General features: G+C 47.0%; 1 protein-coding gene across 1 annotated transcript in view; it reads right to left on the reverse strand.

Moving 5' to 3' along the window:
• Positions 1 to 19,210, reverse strand: part of svep1 (sushi, von Willebrand factor type A, EGF and pentraxin domain containing 1) — a 73,301-nt gene that overhangs the window by 44,128 nt on the left and 9,963 nt on the right. The window contains exons 2-3 of the mRNA XM_036551803.1: positions 14,229 to 14,484; positions 12,859 to 13,035 (exon numbers count right to left, since the gene is read on the reverse strand). Of these exons, the coding sequence (XP_036407696.1) occupies positions 12,859 to 13,035; positions 14,229 to 14,484 (433 nt within the window). The remainder of the gene's footprint in view (positions 1 to 12,858; positions 13,036 to 14,228; positions 14,485 to 19,210) is intronic.

The following is a 19,210-nucleotide window of genomic DNA, read 5'->3' on the forward strand; positions in this document are numbered from 1 at the left end:
ATAAAGACCAGCCATTTATATTTAGTTTTTCTGACATAGATAATAAATATATAGGTCTTTGAATCTGATAGGTAAAGCAATCTTAAATTCAACATTTCTTCATTTCTGCAAATGGAAGGAAGAGTTGTATAATCACAGACTGTAAATACCTTCTGTTCACTCTCCATTTAAGTCCTGCAGAGCCTCTCTAATGGCTGAATTTAAAGTTTACAGGAAGCCTGGTTATTTTATGTGAATAATATTTTGCTTGTAGTGTAACAGTGGAAATACTGTATTCAATTTTATTTTAACTCCTGGAAACTTTTTTTTTTTTTTTTTGGAGCTGGCGCTATGCGGTAGAAGCTCAGCAGTGTACCCACAATCTTCACACAGGGGCAGAGTTCATGTGGACCAGTGCTGGCATCCATTTTAACACACTCTGCACTGAGAGACTGGAGCGATTTCACTGGGCTGAAGGGAAAAAGGGGGTAGAAAGAGCGAGTGGAACAGCGAGAGAGGGAGGGAAGTTTAAAATAAGGTTATAATATACAATAGAGCCTACTTCATGTCCTCCCTGTCTTCAGGAATGATTCAGAGAGCACAAAGGATATTCAAGCTCTACTGTGTCCACAAAGTACAGGATTGATTCACCGCACATCTGTAAGATATCGTGAAGCTAACTCAGAAAAGCTGCTCATGATCCAAAGCCAAAATAAACACAAAGAAACCTGTACTCCTCGTTCTAAGCAAATATCTCTCAGTACGTTGGCTGCATTTACGTATTATTGTTCAGAATGGCTGGAATTAGCTTTGTGATTCATGTGTCTTTTGTGACGTGATGCTGGATTTTGTGCGGGTATTTTACCCTCCAAATTGTAGAGAGAGAATCCCAACGATGGTGGCGGGTCGAGCTGTTTATGTGACTGCAGTTACAGTCATACGAGTAACTCATATCTGGGTCTGTCCTCTTACACAGCAAGGGCACATGCTGTCTCCCACAGTACCAGACACACTGTGCCACAGGGCGGGGTGGCTTTGAATGAAACCATTAGAAACGTGTTAAAAATCTCAAATCTCCACGCAGTGGGACTAATTGAAGGAAACCGCTGTTTGCCATCTGTGTGTCACATAACTCCGGGGTAATGAGCTTCAAACCTTTCACCCCCCCACTCCCCTCCGACCCCGGAAACCGAGGGGAAAGCAATTATGAGTTCCTACGTTTCGGCCCACATTTTGCTGCAGTGAGGGATTAAACCGCTCCACTTACTGCTGAGTGAACAATCGAGCGTTTAACCCTGATATGTTTGCTTTGGGTCCACATGACTGACCGGCACCCACAAACATCATTTAAGTATGTTTCTGTGTTCGTTTGTATGTGTCCATATTATTTTTTTTAATGATTAAAAATAAAAATAATAACTTTGATATTATTTGTTTTAAAGGCCATTCAGTCAGAGGTCATGTTAACCGAGGTATGGACGTATACCACTTAAATGAACTCGCGCTTATTAAACATACTGGTGGTGTGCGATTGTTGAACCCCCAAAGAGAGTAGACAAGTTAAATGTACAATCCAGACACGAAACAAGGATCACCCTTACACAGTTTTTTTTTTTTGCCATGTGAGCTTCTCAGAATAAACACAGCAACTAAATTAAGCACTGGGACCGATACTGGACACACTTTCATTCTGGAAAGCCAATTCGCAGTGTGGGACTGGAATCCGGCACCAGCACGCCAGGAGCGTTGATGTTCTTTCAATCATACCTGCAACAAAATACACCCAAGCCTGTTAAGTGATTGTTAAGTGCTGTTAACATAAACTTTCACCAACTGCACTTGACAGTATGTCTTGGATGAGCTTTCTCAAAACAATGCAGCATGTGCCAAGCTAATGCATGCTATCAGAGGCCTGCCAGCATACACCAACCCTCATGTCGGCAGATACTTTTCACCGCAGACCCTTGGCAGTGTGTTTCAGAGTGTGCAGGTCAAGTCTTGCGTTCAAAGCACATTGTTACACAGATGTTTGCATACTGCTTTTACTGTTACCCAAAAAGGTCTTATTTTAAATCATGAACTTACAATTAAACCATTTCAGTACTGTAAAACTCAACAGCAGTCTGTGCAAGGACAACAAAGGGTTAAGTGTCGGTGTTTTACTTGCTGCGACTAGATATAGTTTATTGTAAGCACTCACACCTTTTGTAGATTCTCTGTTTGCAGATGTATTTTGTGCTGTGTGGAGAGAAAGTCGTTTACTGGTGTGTGGAATGCGCACCCGACGGCCAAACTTGCAAATGACACGCGCGCGGCCGAGAAGGGCTGCGTTCTATTATCGGTAAAGAAAAAGAAACGAGCAGCAGAAACAATGAAAGAGCATCCAGGAGCTTCGCTCCACACATCTGTTCAACGGGTCCTCAAGACAAAGAGGAGGAAATGCTGAGGCCTGCAGAAATCCAGCTCATTTTCATTAACTGTCCTCTTCCCACTTGAGAGTGGCAGTGTAGCATGGCGGTAAGGAGCAGCGATCGTAACCGAAAGGTTGCCGATTGCCCACTGGCGCACTGCTGCTGTACCCTTGAGCAAGGTACTTAACTCACAATTGTCTCGGTAAATATCCAGCTGTTTCAATGGATCAAATTGTAAAATATGTAAGTCACTCCGGATAAGAGAATCTGCTAAATGACAATAATGTAGTGCAATGTACTGACAGTGAGCCCATTCACCCTGGGATAAGTCATGAATTCGGGTTAACTGGCCATCTTCAGGTGAGCAGAACTGAATCCTGGTTAGAAAAATCTTGCCAATAAATGCAGCTGATGATCACTCAAAAACACTTCATTAAAGCTGTAACGTATTTAAAGGAGAGAAAAATTCAGGTAATCATAATTACCGGGAAGGGACAATACAGAAGTTGACCCCGGGAGATGACATTGTTTTAAAAATGAGACACTCATCAGGGATCCCATTCCTGAAGTGACACAGAAGTAGTAAAACCTGTTATTTGATTTTGTTTTTTTCTTTCCTTTTCCTCAAAAGGCAATGAAAGAAAGGAGGACTGTGTGAAGTCTGAAAGTGTCACACATAAATCTGCAAGGAGGGCTAATTACGGCCTGGAATGGCTGGCCGTGCCGGTATCCCTCTGACCACTTGGCCACTTGCTAGGATTCCGCTGGACTATTCTGATCCTTCCCCTTTCAGAGAGTGAAGGAAAAAAACAACAATCTGGACACACGCTTCCTTTTTTGAAGAAAAAGAAAACCGCAAGACTTATTCCCAACATTATTTCACACGCACCCTTAAGTATTTGTGCAGGGAGAGACAGAGACATCTTGTTTCTGTAACGGACACATGGCACCACATGCTGTCGTGCAAGCTGCTCTCTCCTGTCAGATCAATACAACCTGGGTGGAAAGAGTTAGCTGTTTTTATGCAAGTGGAATAAATTAATCAAAGTCATACTTGGAAAAGAAGATGGTGTAGAAAATATAAACTCCTAATAAGTACATAATGTGACCAACTTTGCACACATCCTCTAATTCTTACAGATTCAAACAGTGCCTAACCTCTGTATATAAAGCATTTGTCCTTAACTTTTACTTACAAATGAATGCTTTTTCAAAGCAAATGCATTTTTTTCTTTCATTTTGATGATCACTGAACTCCCTGAACTGCATTGGCAAAGTAAAACATAGCACTTGGATTCAATCAACATTTGCCCATAACTTTGACAATTGAATGCCTGTGTTACTTTGTTCTTTACAAACCCAATTTGGCAGGTTCAGTGATCAACCAGAATAACACTGTCAAAGTTTGGGACCAGTGTTGACTGATGCCCAGTTCTACTTCTAACTGTGAGTCAAAGTTAAGGAAAAACATTGCCTGAATGCTGGGCTAAGCGTTCTTCATTTACAGATGTTGTAATATGTAAATAAAGGAAACAGTCCAAGATCCTCCCTGACCCCCTAACACTCGCCCTACCCAGGCACTTCCCATTCCCATCAGAGGTCAGAGGTCAGACTCCGGAATCCTGAAAAAGACTGGGAGGGAATACCACTTGTGTTATTAGCAGAGACATTAACACTGACACCCTAACCCTGACACCAATGGCCTGACTCTTCTACAGCACCACACAGAGGCTTCTGGGATGTCACCAAGGCCCTTGACCCACAGTGCCTCTGCCTGGAATGCCAGGTAGTATTCCAGGATATGATGCGGGTGGCAGTGTAGCACAGTGGTTAAGGAGCAGGACTCATAACTGAAATTTTCTGGCTCAATTCCTCACTGGGATACTGCTAATGTACCCTTGGGCAAAGTACCTAATGCAGAATTGGCCCACTAAATATCCAGCTGTATAAACGGATAATATAGACAAAAAAATTGTAATCTATGTAAGTTACTCTGGATAAGAGCGTCTACAAAATGCCAATAATGTGATGTACTGTAATGTAAAGCTGAGGGACAGCACAGCCCCCACCCCCACCCCAGTTACTGAAGCCCGGGGTTCAAGGGACAGCAGCTCAGTCACCCAGTCAATGAACCTGAGTGATGAAGGTGGCTCGCCTTCCACTTCCTGAGCCCTGTGCATTGGAGAGCAGGGCTGGTGATAGAGAGCTGGCTTCAGTGCTTCCAGTGCGTCCTGCTTTGTTCTCAAAGAACAAAGGAAAAAAAAAAAGACCTCAGTCAACAGAAATTCACCGTGATAAACTCCAGGTGCTCAAAGACACTTGTGCGTTCTCATCGACCAGCACCTTGTGAACTGCAGCTGACAACTCCAGGACTGAGTTGGACTCCGTAGCAGTCTATGGCGAAACACACAGCGGAACAAGAGCGAGGGCCGGGTACAAAAGCAGTGTAGCAGCCCGTCTGAAACAGGGCTTTAGCTTTTGTGGAACTGTAAGAACAATGAATCACCATAATTGCCAGGAAACAAGCTGCCAATAAGCACTCTCGTTGGATTTTATAGGTGTGTTTGTGGGGAGGAGACAACTCTTACTCTCTTTACAGTCAATTGTGGTTTTATACTTGAATAACTGTGGAAAGATTCAAAACGCCACATCCATCCTCTTCACGCATTCAACACGCAGGTAGGCTCCGTGCACATATTTTCCCCACATCTAGCTTTTCGAGTAGTGTTTTGGTTGTCTGGGAATGAGTGGTGTTGACAAGGCACCGACCCGATGACTCAGGCTAAACCCAGGCTAAACAAACCACATGCTTCTGGTAAACAGCAAAGTGCCTCTACTTTGGTCCATATTTCCGTCCCTGGGGAGGGTACTTGTTTTAAGAAAAGGGGCACTGACAGAGGCAGGGGTGGGGGTGTGTGTGTGTGTGTGTGTGGGGGGGGGGGGGGGTTGGGGGGGGGTAACTCTGCCTGTGGCTATTGCCATCTGATTGATGGGGGCCCCTGGATGGAAAGAGGTGGGTAGGGGCCAGCAGGAGGGATAGTTAGCTCCGCTGAGCAGCTGCTCAATTCCAGAATACCCCCCCCCCAACCCCCCGAGTCCACTGCCTCCAAGCGTGCGCCTCCATATCATCACCTCCAACTGAAGAATCCCGAGCATGGAGCCTCACACAGAAACACAAACAGAGAGAGAGACAGAGAGACAGAGAGAGCGAGACAGAGGGAGAGAGACAGAGATAGAGAGACATGGAGGCAGAGAGAGTGAGAGGAGAAAGAAACTGACAACTTCCTCACGGGACAGGACTGTGGTGTGAGTCTCAGAAACATCAACGACAGCTTGAGAGAAAACACCTCAGCCCAGCTACCAGATTTCAGTTCATCTGGTGGCTGGATGCCCTGGTTGGGGGGGGGGGGGTGGATTTCCGGATCATTCTGATATTCTCCAACGCTATCTGGGCCCACAAGCTCTGCTTCATGGCAAGTCAGTGGTTTTATAACTGACTGTATATGCCACTGCTGGGCTTGTTCAGCCAGCCCCCGCACAGGGCTGACAGCAGGAATTAGAGCAGATTTAACAAGGGGTGTTTCTCCTGCGTGTAATGGCTACCCTATACCACTCCATAAAGTAAATCTCTTTTATGGCTGCTGGTAGCTGACAACAGAGACGTAGTGGGCCTGGTGCGAGGGAGGAGTGTTAATGTCATAGAGTGGTTCTATTGTCACTTTGGGACTGTGGCTTAGGAGTTACTGGCTGTTTCATAAGCTCAGCATCCCGCCCAGCTCCTGAGGGGTAAGCCTTCTGATCGCCTGGTCCGATCTGCACACTCTCAGGCTCTGCTGAGAGCAGCGTGCCCATAAAAGAGCACTGCAGGGTCTTGCCAAACATACATAAAGCCCTTGACCTCCCCCCACCCATTTTTACATTACATTACATTACATTACATGCATTCAGCAGATGCTCTTACACTTCTGTTCATACTTCTGTCACAATAGAACATCAGCAAAACCATTCAATTTAAACGCGCAGCAGTGTCAGACCAGGCTCACAACACTCCCAGACCAGTGAGTGTGAGCATAACACCATTCAAGCCCTGCCACAACTTAACCTGTGCGCTCCGACAAAAGCTCTGACATAATTTAATTCATAGGATCAATAGATTCCGTTTTGCAGGATGTGATTCTTAAAGAGGGGCAATTCACAGTGCATGGTGATGTTTTGTTTGCAGGCCTCACAGATACTCCTTCACTCAGTTCATGTCTTACTTTTTTGGCCCAAAGACCCCAGTTTCTGTCTGATATGGCTGCTTAAGACCCCTAAATCACGGAACAAGCAGCTGTGATTAGATCAATATGTTGCTTGCATTGGAGTTAAACCCCCACCCTAATATTTTATCTTAAATCGAAGCATCTTCTTCCTCTCTCAACTGACACTGACAGAAAACTAATACAATTTTAGTGAGGATCGTCTCTAAGCAAATCTCTGTTGTAAGTTAATATTAGCTGTATTTATTTGTGCAAGCCTCAGGGAGGGCCACAGTGAGAGGCGACACGTCAAAGGGCAGCCCCTCCGGCTCATTGTGAGGTCACAGAGGCAGGCCAGACAGACCGCGTCCATTGACTGGACATGCCAACGATCGTTAAGCCCACGCTAATCACATCCATCAACAGGAAATGTAGGATCTGCAATGAGATCTTTCATAAATCGCCAGAAACTGCCGTCAGTCTTACCCAATTAATTTAAGAATGGGAAGCCCCTCTTAACCTCGGATATCCTCAGAGAATCTGAAATATTACCCTCCGCTGCCAAATCGATGGAGATATTGAGCAACTCTAACATTTTTAAAAGTCCGTTTCAGTGGGCCGAGTGCCATATATTCTTAGAAGATTGCACTGTCAAGCATACTGTTCCATCACTCATATAGGAACAGATCATTCACGGAGAGGTTTTCATAACCCAGCATCTACAACTCAACAAGCTGCGAGACTAATGTTTGTCCAGGGTTTTTCATGGCAAATCTCTAATGAAAATAAACACATGTATTGTATTGCTTCCTTTGACAAGCTCCTGGTATTTCTTCCACATTATTTTCCCCAGAAAAGGCTTCATTTGGTTAAATAAACACAGTTGATGGTTGTAATTTGGTACAGGAAAAAGGTGAACCGCAGCAGGTCACGGTCAGCACGACAACACAACTGCACCAGTTAAAAAATTAGGGTCAGCACTAAAAGACATTTGCCAGGCAAAACCTCATTGTTTTTTTGCCATAGAATAGCGTGTCCTGTAGAGTTTGTGTGTGCACTGGATATGCTGACAGACCACAGCACAACATTACTGAGAACAATCAGACCACTGTGGTTTTAATGGAAGGCCACAAAGGAATCATCCTTTGGAATCATCAGTGGGGTGAGCGGGTGTCCCACCTGACCTCATCCTGCCATGAGCAACCCCAAGAGTGTGTTGGGTGCTGGCAGCCTGCAGTGTGGGGCACGCAGGGGTCCTCCTTTGAGGTTTCGTGTTTGAAATCTGACCTGTACCTAGAATTATATAAATACCATTTCTTCTAAATCAGAGTTACCACCTGCAAAAAAAAAGTTTTTTATTGGCTCCACAGTTCCAGCTGTAAATGTTTCATTGAATGAAACAATTATAATTTTTTTCCATGTGGTACCAGCGTCGTGATCACAGTAGTAGCTTTTTTATTTTTTTTTAAGCCGAGTATAAATGTTAGTGTGGTCTGAAAACTAATGGTCCCCGTCCGCACCCCCCACCCACCCCCACAGACGGGATACAGGAGAGAGGGAGCAGGAGGTGGCGTAAATCAGGAGTGGATCACTGCGCCGCTATGGGTCAGGGTGAACGCACTGCAGAGAAGTGGGCTCCGGGCCCACTGGAACCAGCTCTCACATCTGCAAGACTAATTGTGTTCCTCACTGCCATGGGGGGGGGCGAAGGAGAGGAAGTTCAAGCCGCTGTTCCCTGACCGCTCCTGCGGCCCTCTTAAACACTCCAGCTGGGGCCCGGGCTATCCCGGCACCCGTAGCACCGAATGCAAGGTCGGGGTTCACACGCATTCTTCTGGGTGTCCTTCTCAATCTGCGGTTTACAGTAAGTTTTTTCTTTGTGCAGAAAAACGAGGGGAAAGGGACGGGGAGCAGGGGGGTGAGGGGTGGGGGGTTGGGGTGAAGCACAGTACCATTTTTTTACCCTCCGCCAGAATTCTCCAACATTTCGCAGAATCCTCTCTCCCTGTCACTTTTACACACTGGCTGGATTTACGTCCCCCATCCTGCGGCGTCCTCCTGGAATCCCAGCAATCCCACCATGAGCAAATATTTACAGTGTGTACGTTAAGGAAATAAACAGTGTCCGCTTCCACTGTGATCCCGGTAAGAACCCTAAAGACGTCCCAGCTGCCACCAATTACCGGCAACATCGCCACGGAAACACGAGTGCCACTGACCCATATGTGCAGGATCTGCACCGCTGGTAAGCAGAGCCAAGCCAATCCGATCCGATCTGATCCAATCCAGCCGGATCTGAAGCACTGTGGTCTGTAGGACACAAAACCTCAGGACTCTGTCTTTCTCTCTCTCACTCTCTCACTCTCCCCCTTGCTCTTATGTGCTTTTGAGGCTTGAGTTGAGTAGCAATAAAAAAAAATTCCAACGTGACAAGCAAATAAACAATCCCGTTAACACAGACCAGCAAGATTTTCTCCTTCCTTCCTTCCAGCTTCAGGAATTTTGATAATACCGGAAAAAAAATCGCGTCCATACCGTGTCTGTGTTTGACTTTCTGACTTCCTGTTAGTCCGATAGCTGGTGCTGTTGTTATTCTGCCCTCCAATGTACCATGGAGGTTATGTTTTTGTGCTTTCTCCCCCCCCATTCCACCCTCTTTTGGAACTGTGCACTCAGCTCCTCTTCACCCCCATGCTACACACATGCTAGATCCAGGCGTCTGCAATACACTCAGATGCGGCCCAGGCAGGTATTTTTCGGGATGCAAGCCCCACAGTCCACCACAGCCAGGCACACAAATAATCACGGAGGGGTGTATCCCCACTAACATCACAGAGAGACTTCCCAGGCGCCTCACGAGCCATTACAGGGTTCTGCAGCCCATGGCGGAGGGGGCTGGGACCCCTACCGAAATACCCACCACTACCCCTGGCGGAATGAGGCCAGTTTGTTCCGCCTCTGTGGGCTCCCCGTCACTGTCAGCTGATGACACGACTGGGGTCGAACCTGGGCGGAAGGCCCACGCCTACACTTCGAACAAGCAAGATAGGGAGATGGGGAGCTGAACAGAAACTGAGGCTCTAGGATGGTTTTAAATTTGGATGAGGATACAAACACAAAACTATACCACATGTTTTCGCAGGTGCAATAGGGGCGCGACTGGGTGGGATTCTGGCAGTGAAACGAAATCGAAGATGTGTATAACAGCTCACGCACAGAAGGGCAACAAATGTCATCACCTAAAGACACGAACATATCCAGAAACTGTGGTTTCCTCTCAAGAGGTGTGTATGGAAATACTATTACACTCATTGTGTTTTGAGTTGTACGGGGCACTGAGGCAGGCCAAAAACATGGATTAACCTGCTCGCTCCCTTATTCTGGGTTCACTGCCCTCAAAATGACTAACCAAAATGGAATGAAGTGATAAGACCTTCTTTGGCCATGAAATCTTGTTACGCACTGAACCATATTAAAAGCAGATGTAAATTATTAGCGACCTGCCTACGCACATGTCCTGCCGAATCCATCAGAGACAGCAGGGTTATTTTTTTATCTGCTTAGCCTGTATCCTACTCTGGTGTGGACTGCGCTGCTTACACTTTTACATGCTGCCCTTTTTATGCAGCTCATGTTTTCCAGGAGCGTCTCAGAACTAAAGGGCCTCGCTCATCGGTGCAACAGCAGCGTCTCCACGGCGGTACAACAGCAGTGCCTCGCCTTCAGGGTTTAGACCTTATCTGTTCACCGGTCCAGTGACATAATTCCTGTTCTGGGCTGCTGCCCTTGTATTTCAGATTAATTGCCCTGTTGTTCCCGCGGTTTTGGACTGGAAATGGGGGTGGGGTATGTGTGTGTGCAGGGGTGATCTGGAATGTATAATGAATGGGGGGGTGGGGGGGGAAGAAAAATCCCTGGTGAATTGGATCAACAAAAGATTATATCTCCCTCCGGGCCAAGCTACACTGAGTCTGTAAATGGCTAATATGAAGACGGGAATCTCTCTGCTGTTCAGACTGCCGAGAGCCAGCCAAACCGGAGAACAGGGATTCTTCTCCTAATTCAAATAACACGGCTGACCCAGGGCCAAACGGGATCATAGAGCAGAACAAGATAATAGAAAACAGAAGCCAGGGGACAGTTGGCTTAGGACACTGCTCTGGCAGAGCAGTGCATGAAAGGAAAAATATGCAGTATATCACAGTGAGAGCGCCATAGCAGTTGCTTAGTACTACGTCGCCCATCACCAATTCTGTGGAATGGAGAATTAAAAAAAAAAAAACAATTTCCGTTACTTTTTAAGTTGATGTAGTTCAGCGATCAAACGCTTTGCGGGGCTTGCTGGAAAATCGGCTCACTGAGTGAGGTGAGCTACACAAATCACGATTCAGCACGATTCCAACTGAAAGCAGGCTGTCAAGGGACAAAGCTAGTGAACCCCCGTCTGCGCTCACTCTCATTGGTCTGCGGAGTTCTATCATGTGGCTTCTTACAATGAGCAACAACACCAATGGAATATCCTCCCTGCCAATAATTAAAGAATTATTTGATAATTAGTGCAAAGACAGAGGAAGCCAGAACTCAATGATATCTTACTGTGATGTACTGAAACGTTCACTCAGATGACCTCCTGATGGATGATTAGGACCATTCACTCCTAAAAAAAACTGCAATACTTTATCACCACATCACACTTCAAATCACTCCCCATCCCAGACAGATACAGTGTGTTACAAATGTGTCTGATGGTCAATTCAGTTGTCAGTCAGCACACGCTAGGTTACCTCAGTTTGTTTTTCTTTCTGTGGACTTTTTACTCTCCAACAATCACAAACCCTACCTCTTTTTTGGAACCCACTGATTAAATACTTGGCTGGAGCGTTCTTTGGTTCAACGTGTCCAGACACTTTCTGTCTCTTTTTTTACGTGTATTTGAGAAAGCTGTTATGCCTACAGGTCAATTCAGGCTTATTTTGGCAATAACCAAATCAACAATTTGTAGTATTACTGTAAAAGCACATTACATAATTCCAAGGAACAATCTGGTCTGTTTTTTTAATATTCCTTGAAAAGCACAGGTCAAAATTAAATTATCAGTTTTGGCACTGAGCAAACCCCAGTTCTCTTTCAGTTTGGGAACAAAAGTATAATTTCCTTGAATCTTGAATCTGCTCAATCTGCTATTCGGGTCATTACATACCCATTTTAATTGCTAAACACATATTACATCCTGTTAGACACAGCCTGTGCAAGACTCAACGTGTTTGATATTTCAGAATTATTTTACAGGGGTCAAAAGTCACTCACAGTAGAGAGCTCATAAGCTCATTTAGGTAGAGGCACAGTCTGTTGTCTAAAATATTTAGAAGGTATATTTGTTGGTTTCCCTTACACTAAGCAGAACTGTGAAGGCAATGAAGACACCCTGTTCCCACCCAAGGAGCACCCTGGACACCCTGTGTGGACGCATTCAATGAGTGAGTTTGCTTTGGAACAACACAAACTTAATTTGTTTTGCCTCTGAGGCTTGTCTGCCATATCAATTCCTGAACAAACCTTGAGACCTGAACATAAAGTAAAAGAAAACAGGAGTCCGACAGTATATTTGCCAACAGAAAGTCGGTTACAGACAATTTTCTGTTTGTTTGCTGAGTGGAGTAAGGAAAGAATGCGTGCCCCTTGAGGGATTGGTGCACTTTCAGCACACAAACACACCGCCGGTGCAGATTAAGGTGAAAACTAACACTTACAGACGTAAACTCTTCCACGCCATGGAAATCACGTATACCACCGGACTAATACTGGCTTAGTCAGACTTCAGTTCATGTGAAATCCAGGAGAACCAATTTGCTTGAGAATACAGACACAGCACTATACAGCAGCAGGCTAAAACGCCAGCCTGCTGGTCACACACAGCGATCCTCACTGGCACTCAAACTGCACCAAGGACATGTTTCGACAGCATCCCACAAACTCCAAGGCACCACTGTAGCATGCACACACAGAGTACATAAATATGCACACACACACAAAGTCACACACAGACACACACACACTTACAATACATACACACACACACACACACACACAACGCACACAAACCGACACCAGATGCTAAAGAACCCAGTTGAACAGACCAGGTAAGAGGCTGAGCTGACGCGCTAAAGCGGCGGGCGTGGGGGTGGTGTCACCGCGACAGGTTTCCCGTTACCCAGCGGGGGGCGCTGTACCTGTGCACTCGTGCTGCAGGCCCTTGCCGTAGTAGCCCTTCTCGCAGATGCAGTCGTATTGGCCCGTGTGCGTTCCGCACTTGCAGCTGGCCATCAGGTCGCAGCAGTCCCGACCGGCCTCGCACAGCGCCGAGCAGCGGGACAGGTCCTCCTGGATGTAGCTCCCGGTCGGGAGATCTGGGGACAGGAACGCGGAGACGGATGAGTGCGGGTGAGAGGGCGGTGGGAGGAGGTCTGCGGGGGGAGGGCAGAGCGCTGAGACACCAGCGCTAGAGTGTTGAGAGAACGTTGCTAGAACATTGACAGAACATTACTTGAGTGCAGAGAGAACATCACCAGAGCACAAAGAGAACATCAACAGAATGCAGAAAGAGCCTCACCAGAGTGCAGAGAGCATCACTAGAATTCAGAGGGAGTATCACTAGAGTGCAAATTCCTAGAGCGTCAAGAGAGTGTCAGGAGAGAGCAGGTCAGATTTTTCTTTCCCCAGATGAGGATGCCAGCACACTACACCACTCAGGCCAAGTTTGACTTGGAGCAGGAATATCAGGGTGAGACGGCAGACTTGATATCATTCAGCATAAGAAGTTTTTTTTTATTATTATTTTACAGCTTAAGACCGAAGAAATTTATCACCCTGTGGGATGGAACTTTGGATCAATTTACCCTCTTACAGCCTTGATCATTTCTGTGCTCCTTTCGTGATTCATTGCGGTGATTTCCAAAACGGACGATTCGAAAACCGTTCCAAGAACGTTCCTCTGCGTTTTCACCCTAACGACTGCCTGGCCGCTATACTTTGCTTCCACAGAATTAAGAAGCATTAAAATTAAGAGTTGAGACTGGAGCGCAGAATTCAGTCACACTGTAATTTGCTGAATTTTTGTGTTTTGCTGTGTTTTCTCACCTTGGCCACAGCAGGATGGACTCTGTTTCCTTACTCTAAAGTCTTACTGTAACTGAGCGTATACCCTACAATGAAACAAAAGGATGGTAGTGCTTAAGGCTAGTTCTTTTTCAATTTATCCAATATGCACAAGAATATACTGTTCATGACAACTACATTCTGCCATTTTTATAAACCAATAGAAGCCATATGGTGTCTCAAGCACATGCATTGGGAAGAATATGGCGAATGAATTTGGGCATGAATGTATATCCTGCATGTCCAACTTATGTAACACTTATGTAATAAGTGTGTATGTTACTCTTAAGGATCTGTGTTGTATTTGGTAAAATGGCTCACTTGTTGCTTGTTCCCTTCAAGGAGGTTGCGACTGTCTGATCTCTAGTTTAAGTGAGCCCATAGTGGCCCTGATGCCCTTTGAGCCCCGAGTGACGTTTCGATACGGGGGGGGGCACCCCCTCACCTTCGTGCAGGGCGCGTCGGGCCAGGGCCTCGAACTCGGCGAAGTTGTGCACCAGGTAGCAGTGCTCCTCCTTGGGGTGGGAGGCCATGTCGTTGAGCTCGCGGATGTTGCCCTGCCAGATCCCGAAGGTGAAGATCTCCACGCCGAGGGCGCGCAGCGAAGCCGCCACGGGCCGCGGGTCCCCGCCGTTGGAGTACCCGTCCGTGATGAGGAAGATCACCTTGGTGGCGTTCTGCCGCGAGTGCCTCAGGATTTGCTGAAAACAGGAACATGCGTTTTTTACATTAGTCAGCGGTACTGGGGCTCACTCAGCGCTAACTGCAAGATTATGTACCATCTTGGTAGGCACCCTGATAACATAGCCTAACGTTTTCTTACAGCTTACTGAGGCACCTTTACCGAGGTACTTTATTGATGCATCTTTCCAAAGGGGGTTTTATGGGACTGCCCCTCCTGGGCTTGGAACCAAAAGGTGGGCAGTGTAGCATAGCGGGTAAGGAGCAGGACTTGTAACTAAAAGGTTGCGGGTTTGATTCCCCGCTGGGGCACTGCTGTCGTACCTTTGGGCAAGGCCACAACTGCCTTAAAAATATGTATGCGAAAACATGTAAATATCCAGCTGTATAAATGGATAACATGTAAAAAAACTGTAACCTACTGTAATCTAATAAATGACAATAATGTAATAATGTAATGTAACCAGCTCCCCTCTGGTCGCTAGGCCAGCGCCTTTACCACTATGCCACACAGCAGGCCGCTCTGGAGGAGTGCTCAGTGTATGTGAGCTGTGGGGCGGACTGAGGCCTGAGCAGGCAGGATCCCTCGGAAGTAAGCGAAGAGTTTCCTGAGTTTGCCTGACCGCATATAAAACACAAACCCTGTGACTCACTCAAAGGGGCTGCCTCGTACTGTAATCTCCATATGTAGTACACTATGTTTGTTTGAATTCAATTCATAAGGAGCAAACCGCCAAGGATGTAGGGTACAAATCTGGAATACAGCCAGGTGCTTACTCTTATACAAATTTACAGCAGGGAGTTAGGAGGTAAGAAAATAACCCTGCTACAAATGTAATTACCACTCCCTCAGCAGCTCCAGCGCAAGCCACCGGCAGCACTGGAATGAAACCCTTTCATGTGTGCATGCAACTGCATATTAGAATGCTTTTTTACATCCAGCACTAAATTTAACTGAAGTAACTACCGGCTCCTTATAATTACAATGGACATTAAATAAAAAAAAACCCAGTTTTTCACTTGTCTGGCTGATCCTGAAGGACATGTTACTGCACATGTTCAGAGCTCTTTCTCTCTCAGCTCTGCATACACATCCACCTGCTCTGCCCAATTGATCTGACCTCGTTTTCTGTTGCTTTGTACACAACATAGTCACACATGCCAAGGATCGACCCTTGTTGTCCCGTCTGGTATGTACACTGGTGATTGTGGTAGAGAAGATTTACAGAGATGGGTACGTGAACAGATATCAGCATCTGCCCTTCCAAGATAGAATCTAGTCCTTTTTCCCCCCCTACTGCCAAGCTCAATGAAACACTGAGCACGGTGTCCAGCACTTCTTTCACTCTTTGTTTCTGAAGGTGTAAATATTCAACAGCAAATCTATATTCATGAGCAAATGTTAGGCAGTTAGGCACCGCGGATGAAAGACGGTTAGGTCGGCCCTTGGCTTTGTGCGAGACGGGACCGAGACAGGGGGCCGAGGAGCGAGGGGATTGGCTCTTTACTGCTTAATTGGCCGAGCTTCAAGCCGGCACTCAGGGAGGCATAATTACAGGCACAGGGGGAAAAAGGCAGGCCCCTCTGATCTTTGAAAGCCAGGGGAGCGCTGGATCCCATCAGTTTCGCTGCACCCAGCCCCAGCTGTCTGTCGATGGCGGCGAAAAACAAAAACGAGAAAAAAAAACACCAACCCTCACTTCGTTATTGGTAACCCGCTAATATAAAATGTCACCCTCTCCCTCGCCTGCCGCCACCACAGTGATGTCAATGCGGACCCCTTTTTCCTGAAGTTAACGGGGGGGGGTGGGGGGGAGAGAGAGACGGAGACGCAAAAATATATCAGACCCTCCGCTTTTACGGGGCGGCCTTTCTGAGGTTTTATTTTCGGCTGCCCGTCTCAGCCGGTCGCAGAGCGAGGGGAGGCCGCCGCGCTGTGCCACCGGCCCGAGAGACAGTCTGCTCGCCATGTGTGCCGTCCACAGCCAAATCGGGACGCGTGTGACTGCGGTTTCCACAGTACACAAACAGGGAGAGAGACTCTGCATCGCATCGCGTGCACGAGCTACTGCGGTCAGGGCGCCGGGCTCCAAACCTGAGGGTCACGGGTTTAAATCGGAGACAGGGGGCTCCTGTCGCGCATGCTCGCAACCAATTTCTGGGAAGGTGTTAAATGAAATGCCAAAGTAACAGTAAGACTAGCGTCTTTGCACCCTTGTCTGGGTTTGAGTCTCAGGTTCCTTACTAAGCGGCTGAGAACAAAAAAATCTGAAATTATATATGCCAAAGCCTGAGAAAAAGAAAAAAAAAGGGGTTTCTGGCTCCAACATCTCACAGCTTCCACATGTGCTACATCCAAGGGAGATATTTAACAGACTGTAATTATAACAGCGGGCAGATTTGGAGAGGGGGGGGGGGGAGCAGATGGAGCACACGCCACACTTATCAGCTTCATTTAAACACCATCATGAGTAACATTTGCAGAAAGGCGTCTCGCTTTCCAGAGCTACACCCTTCCAGCTGACAGAGGCCTTTCGACGTGTCTAATGGAGCAAGGGGAGGGTGCTGTAGACTGTGCCAACACTGAGGTTTATTGTTCATCAAAGGCCTCTGTGCGCCCGACACAAACCCCTAAATATTAAATCCTTCTCCCTCAGCAACCCCCGGGGCTTTGATCAACACCTCGAGGCTGCAGGTACCCACAGGAGCTGTGGATGGAATCCCCATCGCACACCTGCTCATCTACTCACAGTGAGAGTGCTCTGCAAAGAGCCCTGATCTGAGGGAGGCTACCACACACACACACACACAGAGCCGCATTTTACTGGTGCATGCTGGGAGTCATGCTCTCAATACGCCCGCAGGAAACATCCGCCTCGTGCCGGGGTCATTAGGAAGAAATCACTGAGGGGTCATCAGGGAAGATGACCTGATATTGTTGCTCAGCATAGCTTCGAACTGTGAGAAAGAAGTCTCGTTTCACGCATTCCTCAGGACAAAACGAAAGACGCGCCCATCGGGAATGAGGCGCTGCTTTCTGTCGGAAGTCGGAACATGCTTGTTTTGAAATGCTGTCTGTTCCCGGCTTTGGCGAGAAGAATAACAAGAACAACCCAATCAAAGGACAGTCTGTTTGAGTCAGCCTTTGCCGCTTTTAAGCTGTTGAGCAATATTTGGGAGCACGCATTTTACGTAAGGTTTATCTTTGTGTTTAACATTTTATTAATGTGTCTGTGTCCACACCCCTCAGTCCCCCACCCTTAGCCCAACGGCAATTCCTCAAATAATTTTCAAGTTTTGGTCCAGCCACAAAAGCATCTGAATCACTAAGGCGTTGGTCTGACAGTCTTTGTTAACAATCAAAAGACAGATACTAGAAATCGTCTCATGGTCCTTTCCCGTGAACAGAAAACGTGTTCAGATCAAATAAAGCGCAGGACAGCTCCCGTCTAAACCTAACCTTACAAAAACATCACAAAAGTCCAGAGGACCGTCAGGTTTGTTTTAACAAGAATGCCATCATCCATAGAGGTGATATTTTAAACCAGGACGGAGTTCTCTTTAAGTTCAACACGCGCTGTAGGTGCTGCAAGTGTCGCGTATAGAGCGAGCGCTCGCCTGATTGCTCCAAGCACCACGCTCTGCGTAGGTTTACCGATTCCTGTCAAAACACAATACATCAAACTAACGACTGGGAAAAGGAAATGGGAAAATGGGCAAATTCCACAGAGAGGATGTGAAGTACATTGTGCTCTCAGAGCCGCACATAGGCTCTCACAGAGAGAGGCATCAAAACCATTCCTTAATATTGCGCAATGCCGGGGGAATGGAATGCTGCAAAATGAGGCGTTTAAGTGCAAAGGCACAGCATTCAGATGTGACACAGTAGCTGAATTTATAACAGACTGGAGACCCATTACTAGAGCTCATATCAACCTGTCATGATAGCTCTCCACAGAAGCCTATTGTTGGATTACACAGCCAAAGTCAATTTTTGGAGCCCATCACTGAAGCCCAGTGGTTCCTAAGGAGAGGAAAGATGTACCCTATGGGCAGCAAAGTTGTCTCTCAGAGGCGCTTGAGAAAAATTGTGTCATTTCTGCGTGTATTACTAGCATAATGCCATAACTACCATGAATGCACAACAGCGCACGTTAAAAATGAAAGCCACACAGGGGATCTGGGGAGTGTGCTGCAAGGGGGCTCTGCAATGGCCGTGCGTTTTTACTGTGCAAGAAGAAAAGGAAAAAGAGGCAAATAGAAGTCACTCGGACAGGAAGAGCAGCCAGACAGACCATCACACACACACACCGCCCGTGCTTCAGGAACACCAGGCTGAGTGTAGACGGCCCAGGCTCCCCCCACCCCACGCATGAGCGCAAATCTGTGTGTTTTCACAAACGCCCTCCCACCGGGCGGATATCAGTGACCTGAGCAAAGGAGTCAGACGGTCGGTCTCGAATTCGGTGGGGGGTGGGGGTATGTCAGGGGGGGTTAGCTGGGGGGTGGGGGGGGGATGGGGACTGGGGGGCTCAGGACAGGCTCAATTCTGATCCCTTCCATTACAGAGATCTAATCTCTCCTCAAGTCGTCCCCCCCCCCCCCCAAAGTGTTTTCGTTGGGAAGTTGTGCCCGCCCGTCGGCTTACAGCAAGCGCCAACGCGAATGTGCCGGGTCAATCCCTCTCATCTGGAGCTGATTGCGACCACCTAAAAAGCGGCCGGCTATCATGACAGGCAGAACAAC

The sequence above is a fragment of the Megalops cyprinoides genome, chromosome 18 (genome assembly GCF_013368585.1).
Source record: "Megalops cyprinoides isolate fMegCyp1 chromosome 18, fMegCyp1.pri, whole genome shotgun sequence".
Taxonomy (NCBI): Eukaryota; Metazoa; Chordata; class Actinopteri; order Elopiformes; family Megalopidae; genus Megalops; species Megalops cyprinoides.